General features: G+C 43.5%; 1 protein-coding gene across 1 annotated transcript; it reads left to right on the top strand.

Moving 5' to 3' along the window:
- Positions 1–6,004: 6,004 nt before the first annotated feature.
- Positions 6,005–8,854, top strand: LOC145996237 (uncharacterized). The gene is made up of 3 exons (XM_083132658.1): positions 6,005–6,170; positions 6,387–6,925; positions 7,141–8,854. The coding sequence occupies exons 1-3, from the start codon at positions 6,005–6,007 to the stop codon at positions 8,473–8,475; spliced, it is 2,040 nt and encodes a 679-aa protein (XP_082988784.1). The 3' UTR covers positions 8,476–8,854.
- The last annotated feature ends 408 nt before the right edge of the window (positions 8,855–9,262 follow it).

Raw genomic sequence — 9,262 nt, 5'->3', positions numbered from 1 at the left:
TCTTCTCAAAACTTGAGGTGTGATTAAAATTAAGGGAATTTTATTAGCAAAACATGAGGTTCTTATTTCTCTTAATTCTGAATTTCTGGAGTTACTTAGAATTATTTGGTGTAAAATAACTGACTGTAAGGCAAGACGATAGAATTTATATGTGGTAGCATTTTCATCCCTAATTAATTCTGAAGATACATCCATAATTCTAGTTCGTAGGAGATTTATTTGTTTCTCCATGGTTACTAGTGTATCGTTTGTCTGACTAATGGACTCACGAATCTGAGTTCTTATGACATGTAGTTGCTGGTGTTCTCCTTTTAAGCTTGATGTGATTTTATGAAGTTCTGCATTAAGTGTTCGATCGTTTACTAAGAGTTGTTGGAATTGTTGTTCACTGACAATTCCACAACACCAACTTGCAAAGTTTCCAATGAAATTTAGACCTAAGCCTCTCTTAACTCTTTCAAAGTCATCTGTAGGAGTGTTGAATACTATTCCTGTGGTATTTAGACGCGTTAACATTAAAGATTGATAATCACTTACCAATTTATCCAGTGTATTGAATACCTGCATATCATGATATGCGTCTACCTGATTGATCTGCACCCCCTTGGTAAGATCCAGTATTGCTGGGTTGATTACAATAGGTGGTGTGAGATCTTAGGTGTATGTCAGAGGGACACTCCCCTCGTATAGTGTCACCTGCGGAAGCTGTTTCCAGTATGCTCCAGGCATCAATTTTATGGTCGGGCTAGACCACGTCCAGTCCAAAATGAAAAGTAACAGAAGGAGTGACATCATGGACATTTCTGGAACTAAAAAACGTATGAGTGGCACAATTCTCACTAAGAATCACTCCCCTTAACAGGTATTGCTTCGTCTCGAAGCAAAGAAGAAACAAATCTTTAAAAAAAAGTGGTTAACAAACTATATGGATAAAATAACAAAAGAATTCAAATAAACAGTAACACATGTAAATAGAATAATAAACTTAACCTAAAGAATTTACATTGGAATGGAGGCATATGAAAAGTTTATTCTTCATATAGACCTAGACGGGCCTCCAGATATAAGGGCCAATAATGGAATATACCATCCTTCAAATCGAAGTGTGTGTGTAGGGTCCAAAGGTCACCTGCATTCTTAATGATTCGGCGAATACCTCCTCCGAAAGACTGTGTAAAGTCTCGAAGCCAGTCCTCTCGCCAGGAGAGAGAGGGAAGGCGTGCTAATGCAAGTCTCAAAAACATGATGAGGTCAGAAATGACAAAAAAGTAGGAGGGGGTTCCTCGAGGCAAGACTACATCTAACACGTTAAATCCGGCGTGAATGTAGGGGATGCGGGGTGCAACAAACATCATGGGAAAATCAAAGACCAGGAAATTGTAGAGGAGGGCCTCTACTTCACCATCGTAGGTGGGTGGAACAAATAAAAGTTGGATATCCACCGCATCTGTCATTCGTACTGGTTGCGGTGATGGAAAAATATCTGGTAAGTCAAAATCAAACTCGGAAGGAGATGTGAATGGGATACTCTCATCCAAAGGCACATCAATATCAAGTAAATCATTCCCTACTGGAGAATGAAGAAATGGAATTGTAGAGAGACTGGAAATACTTACTTCATCTGCTTCATCCATCTCTACATCCATTGTGGAGTTGACTTGGTTAATAAGCTAAAAAGTCCAAGGTCTTATCAGCGATACGAAAATCGCAATCAAACTTCCAGTTCAATGAGTAGTAGACCTAAATAGAGAATTGACAAACACCAATTGGAGCTCGGTGGAGCTCGCCTTAATGGTTTCCTCTTGTAAGGCATGAGCTCCATTTTCTCGCAGTGTTGCCAACTCCTACCTACACCCTTTTTTTTTTTTACTTGGCAAGGGCTAGAGAGAGAGAGACCTATAGCTGGCAACAGTGGTGAGCGAATGCACCTTATCGTAATTTTCCAACTCCGGCAATGTTCGTAGATCGTGACCTTTGTAAACCTACCTCTCTCGGGGGAACGACGTGCCACACACACACACACACACACACACACACACGCACGCACGCGCGCGCATATGTATTGTAACACAAACAAACAAACAAAATAATAATTGTTGTTTTTTTTTTTAGGATTCCTGGCCCCTATAACCTCGCCAGGGTGCGTGGTGCCCAACCAAAAAATTAAAAGGTTCTCTAACGGCCTTCGAACGTAAAATTGATTGACGTGGGGGCGAATCTCTTCGGGGATGTCCTTCAATTCGTACATTTACCCGTACATGCTATTCATCATTAATTTAGCCGTGTTCTGTTTGGCGTCTATTTCGAGCAGTTTGCCCGGCGGTAAAGTTTTATCGTTTTTAAATTCTTTGATTTTTTTATGCAAGGCCATAATCTTGCAGATACACGTAGCGTTTAGCGTGTCCTGTGAAAAATACACGTGAATATCTACTTCCATGCAGCCGGTGTGGGATTCGTGACGCCGCGATAAACATCAACTTCCGTGCCAGGCGGGACGTCCGTTCCGGCGTGGAATTCGCGCCACTCCCAAAGTTCACGCTGAAAGGGGAGAGGCCAGATGACTTTCGTTTCTGTGGTGTGGATGTAGGTCAAATCCAACACAGTAGTGTGAAAGCTTCTGGACAGAACAGTGAAGTTTTTGCGACTGTACGCGATTATACTACCATTTGTGAGTGTTAAATTGCTAGCAGCCTTTTGTAGGTAAGTTTTGTTTCTTGTTATTTCTCTTGCATGTGTGTGTGTGTTAATAATAATAATTTCGAGTGGCGTTAGTGAACAGGAAGTGTTGTTTTGATTAAACATCGAAATTTACGATAAACAAAACAAAAATATGAGCATACATAACGTGCGCTTGAAAAAACTATTCTTCATCGCGAATAACATAAAAGCGAGGTAACAATCGGAGGGAGGGGAGGGACGATAATTATGATCATGTTAGTTTACTCATGGTGGATGGTATTGACGCGTGTACTCTGGATTGGATTTGTTGTTTTAAGTCTACTTTATGCACAGTAAGGCTAATCGAAACTGGACCTACAGTGGGATCCGAACCACCTCCGCCGGGTATCGAACTTGGAGATTAAAATTATACAAGTGTACAGGAGAAACTTTATCTTTTTGAATGTGTTGATACTCTGGGCTGGATTTGTTGTTTTATGCACAGTAAGGCTAATCGAAACTGGACCTACAGTGGGATCCGAACCACCTCCGCCGGGTATCGAACTTGGAGATTAAAATTATACAAGTGTACAGGAGAAATTTTATCTTTTTGAATGTGTTGATACTCTGGGCTGGATTTGTTGTTTTATGCACAGTAAGGCTAATCGAAACTGGAACTACAGTGGGATCCGAACCACCTCCGCCGGGTATCGAACTTGGAGATTAAAATTATACAAGTGTACAGGAGAAATTTTATCTTTTTGAATGTGTTGATACTCTGGGCTGGATTTGTTGTTTTATGCACAGTAAGGCTAATCGAAACTGGACCTACAGTGGGATCCGAACCACCTCCGCCGGGTATCGAACTTGGAGATTAAAATTATACAAGTGTACAGGAGAAATTTTATCTTTTTGAATGTGTTGATACTCTGGGCTGGATTTGTTGTTTTATGCACAGTAAGGCTAATCGAAACTGGACCTACAGTGGGATCCGAACCACCTCCGCCGGGTATCGAACTTGGAGATTAAAATTATACAAGTGTACAGGAGAAACTTTATTTTTTTGAATGTGTTGATACTCTGGGCTGGATTTGTTGTTTTATGCACAGTAAGGCTAATCGAAACTGGACCTACAGTGGGATCCGAACCACCTCCGCCGGGTATCGAACTTGGAGATTAAAATTATACAAGTGTACAGGAGAAATTTTATCTTTTTGAATGTGTTGATACTCTGGGCTGGATTTGTTGTTTTATGCACAGTAAGGCTAATCGAAACTGGACCTACAGTGGGATTCGAATTATACATGTACACAGGGGGAAATTTTATTTTTTTGTCTGTGAAGGTTCTAAGGTTTTGTGAATATGTTGGAAAAGCACTAGTATATACATAGAGCAAAGTTACAAGGTTTTACGCCCCATAGGAGTCCTATTGGAAACATAATGATTAGTGCTTAAACAAGAACATTTTCATAGTTTCACACCTCTACTAGATTGGTAGAAAAATATACTAGTAGGCAATAAAATCTGAAGAAGTTTCGTGTCTAGCAAAAATAAGCTAAATAGAATTACACATGCATACAATATTTATTGTGTTTTTTCTATCTACAATCATATTTTTCTTATATATTTTTTTTATTTTTTTTATAGGGCTGATTAAAGCACATATTTGAGGAAGACAACACCACCCATATATAAACAATCCCTCAAACTAACACTAATTAGAATTAGCTTACAAAATTTTCCTCATAAGGCATTTTTGTCTTGTAAACACTCTACCACCAACAGATCACATATAAATAAACATACCCCGAAAAAAAGGAAAAAAATGCGCTCCATGAAAAGTTGCCCTGTGTGCAAGAGAACCATGTCAAGCCAACATTTTGCAAGACATTGTCGCACCTGCGTGCCAGGCAAGCATTTGGCTGCCACCGAACCATGTCCCAGGTGCGACAAACATATTACTATTGGTCATCTGAAAAGGCATATCACAACATGCAAAGTCGTCGTCGGAGCACCTGTTCCACAACCGTCGACCAGCTCGACCAAGAGGAAAGCGGTAGCCGACTCGCCACCACCCGCCAAACGCGTCAAGCCTGCGATGAAAGCAGACCGGTCTGCTTTCGGAGGAATGTTAGAAGATTATGTCCGATTGTCGGACGGCTCTTGCGATGTTCGTAGCTTTTTAGAGGAGAAGCGAGCAGAGATAGTTTCTATTCTTAGTAATGCACTGGCTACGCACTCCTCCACTAAATTCTACGGTACGCTATGTTGCACATACAAGAAGCCGACCGATGAAAGATACACTTTCTTTCATGCAACGAAAGCAAAAACGCTGCATCTGGCGGATGGTGACAGCATTGGGGAAATTTACGACAAGTTTACCGAAGAGCTGCTTGTTAAACAGGAGGAGCACGAGGCCACAGGCTCGGGCGGTTCGCTGTGCGGAGAACCCCATAAATTGTGTGTTACTTTTAGTCAGTTTGCACCAATGTCCGGGTCTAGTTACGTCGCTCTACCACCAGATGTTGCAGCAAAGAAGGCTGTTCTGAATATTCAGAACAGGGATAACAAGTGCTTCGTCTGGTCGGTGCTGGCAGCGTTGCACCCCGTCGACTGGAAAAAACAACCGCGTCGCGTTACCCACTACATGCAGTACGAGTCGGAGTTGGAGGATGCAATGGTGGGAATAGATTGCCCCGTGGCGCTTTCGGATGTTGGCAAGTTTGAGGCACGTGCTCGCAACTTACAATTAGCCATAAACATTTACGGTCTCACCGAGAACAAAAATGAGGTCTACCCCATCCGGGTGAGCAACGTGAGCAACAACAACGAGGCACGAGAAGTCAACCTCCTGCTCATGAAGAATGAGACACAACACCACTACGCCCTTATTCGCTCGCTCTCCCGGTTGGTGTCGAGTCAAAAAAGCAAGCATCATGGTAGCATAGAAGTTTGTCGAAGGTGTCTGATCACTTTTGACAACCAACAACAAAAACACCAGAGCTTACAAGGAGAAAACATCGCTGCCGAGAAGCTCGCTCGCCACATGCTATACTGCAGTACCAACAAACCTGCACGAACTATTCTACCCAATCCTGATGCGACAGAAAAATTTAGCATGCATAGCGCCATGGCAAAGCATCCTGCCATCATTGTAGCAGACTTCGAAGCCTTCCTCGAACCCCTCTCCACCTGCTATCCCGATCCCGAAGTTTCTTCCACCACCCCTTACCAACTCCACGAGGCCTCGAGTTACGCCTACGTTGTGGTGTGGCGAGACCGACGTGTTGCCCCCGAGCCGTATGTCTATCGCGGTCCCGACCCGGTCAAGCACTTCTTGCAGAGGATGGTAGAGGAGGCCCAAAAAATAGGAAAAGTGTTGCTGTCCCCCAAGCGCATGCGACGACTTTCTCCTAAGAATAAGCGTAGGCACGAGGAGGCAACCAACTGCCCTGTTTGCAACTTGGTCTTCACCGACGATAACAGTAAAGTGCACCACCACGACCATTATGGTACTGGTAGCTACATCGGTCCGTGGTGCAACACGTGCAACTTAAAAGCTAGGGACCCGCGCTTTATTCCCATCTTCTTTCACAACGGCTCGGGATACGATTTTCATCACTTGGTACCCCATCTCGGCTACGATGATAGTCGTATCAGGGTCTTAGCACAGAACGAGGAGCGCTACATTAGCGTGAGTAAGTGGGTGTCTATCCCCGAATTGGAAGCAACTATCGAGCTTCGGTTTCTTGACTCGCTGCGTTTCCTCCATGCAAGCCTTGATGCTCTTGCAGGCAAGCTTAGGGACGAGCAGCTGACTATCACTGCAGCTAGTTTTCCAAACTTGGATGTTGGGCTCATCAGACGTAAGGGGGTCTACCCCTACGAGTACGTAACGGACCCCGACAAGTTCAAGGAAACATCGCTCCCTCCACAGGATAAATTCTACAGTCGGCTGAGAGGCTCTAACATAACAGATGAGGAATACCAGCACGCCCAGTCCATGTGGAAAGAGTTAGGTTGTCGAAATTTTGGGGATTATCACGACGCATATTTAAAGCTTGACGTGACGCTCCTCGCGGACGTTTTGCAGGCGTTTCGCGCGACAGCAATAAACATCTACCACCTAGACCCTGCCTACTTCTACAGCCTCCCCGGACTGGCATGGTCGGCCATGCTGCTCACGACCAGGATTAAACTCCAGCTTCTTAATGATGTGGAAAAGTTACTTTTTTTGGAACGAGGCATCCGAGGCGGTATGGTCCAGGTTTTGATTGATTGATTGATTGATTTAGTTCATTTTACTTCGCGTTTTGTGCCTCTTGGCTAATTTGCGAAGATGGGGAGGAGTGATGAAAGGATGAAATTGATGAATGGACATTCACAAACAACCAAGCCCGACCGGGATTCGAACCCGGGACCCTTGGCGTCGCAGCGCGATGTGCTAACCACTCGGCCACAGGGTCGGGCGGTATGGTCCAGGTGACGCAACGCTATGCACGTGCTAACAATCAATACATGGCCACCGGTTACGATCCCTCTAAAACAACAAGCTACATCCTCCACACAGATGTAAACAACCTGTATGGATTTTCCATGATGCAGAAACTTCCGTACAAGGGATTCGAGTGGGTTAATCCTTCGGATTTCGACATGAAAAATTTCGAAGATTGTACATACGGATATTTTGCCGAGGTGGACATCAAATTCTCTGAGAACCTCCATGATGTATTCAGCGAGTTACCACCTGCTCCAGAATTTAAGCGTTTACCTAACTCGAATCAACCCAAGCTTATCATGGATGTTGAGCCCAAAGAGAGGTATGTGCTACATTACCTGAATCTTGCTTGGTTGATGAGGCAAGGTGTTACAATTGGTAAAATTCATCGCATCCTCAGGTTCGAGCACAGTAACTGGTTAGTACCCTACATCAAAGCCAATACCGAACACCGCATCGCTGCAACCTCGGAGCTTGACAAAAACTTCTTCAAGCTGATGAATAATGCTGTGTTCGGTAAAACGATGGAGAACGTGAGAAATCGCGTGGACGTTAGGCTGGTTACCAATGCGAAGCGATGTCGTAAGCTGGTTGCAAGCCCGTTCTTTAAATCAAGGACTATTTATAATAAGCAGTTGGCTCTGGTCCACATGGATAAACCGGTGGTGCGCCTGACAAAGCCAATTTATGTTGGTGCTACTATTCTGGACTTGAGCAAGTTGCATATGTTTGAGACACATTATGGTACAATGTGCAAACATTATGATCGTGGCATTTCTCTTTTATATACAGATACGGACAGCTTGGTCTACCATGTTCGCACAGTTGATGCATATAAGGATATAGCGTCGATTCCACCTTTCATCGAGCTTTTCGACACATCAGGCTATCCCCAGCCGAACCAGTACGGCATCCTGCCCCGAAACAAAAAAGTGCCCGGTAAACTCAAGGACGAGAAGGACGGGGATGTTATTCTTGAGTTTGCTGGACTTCGGGCCAAAGCCTATGCAATTCGGGCCGGGGGGTCTGTCACCAAGAAGGCCAAGGGTGTAGGTAGGCAGGTTGTACAAAAGCATCTCGCATTCGAGGATTATGTTGAATGCCTGAAAACTCGCTCACCTGTTCTACGAAAAGAGTATCGAATCCAGAGCGTCAACCATAAATTGACAACCAACATTGTCAGGAAGATTGCTTTGGATGCGCACGATGATAAGAGGTGCATCCTGAAGTGCGGAATTCACACACTGCCGTGGGGGCACTATCGCTTAGCAGAAAGCAAAACCTGCAACATATGCCCATCTTCAACAGAAAATTCATAAAAACAAAACAAAACAAAAAAAAAATCATTTTGTTACTCAGTAAAAAAAAAAACACTTTGACTGTCATTACAAAATAAAACTTTGACCGTATCCTTAAATAACCAGCATGCCTATGAACTTGTTCGGTTTCAAAAAACAGATCATCATGGAAACTGCACCGTCCATACCAGATCATGAAGTCTTACCTTCTGTGTTACCTAAACTCAACGGTCTGTTGATCATTCACCTCAACAGCATTTGGACGAAATTGGATGAAGACGTCGGCAAAACTTTTTACATTTTCAACAACAATTTACATTTTTACGAAATTCCGATCGACGGGAAACTTCAAATCACCGTGAATCCGGAGAACGCAGGCGAAATCAAAATTTCTACCGGCAAGAACATTTTTCGAATCAAGCACGACAAGATGCTTTCTAACATTACGTACGATGTGTCTGCAGGAGATTATTTTTACATGGAACTCCTCGGAGATTACGACAAACTTATTCCTCTCTTCGTAGAATTACGAATCGTCTATCCTATTATAAATAACCGTTAACCAAAAATGCCTAACGACATTTTCGGCAACACCAAGCGTGTAGACCACGCAGAAGAGATTCTCATGTTGGACATTCGAGTTACGAAGTTGAGGACCGATTTGATCGCTTTGCAGGAATCCTTAAACAAAAGTTTAGAGTCGGAAATCGCTACGCTCCAAACGCAATGTCTCGACCCCATTCTGAAAATCGATTCCGAACTGAAGACGCTGATAAAAAATTATGTCGACGTACCTTCTTACGACAGC

Source organism: Lepisma saccharinum, chromosome 12 (genome assembly GCF_977018435.1).
Source record: "Lepisma saccharinum chromosome 12, izLepSacc3.1, whole genome shotgun sequence".
Classification (NCBI taxonomy): domain Eukaryota; kingdom Metazoa; phylum Arthropoda; class Insecta; order Zygentoma; family Lepismatidae; genus Lepisma; species Lepisma saccharinum.
The sequence above is the reverse complement of the archived record's forward strand: the minus strand, read 5'-3'. Positions and strand labels throughout refer to the sequence as shown.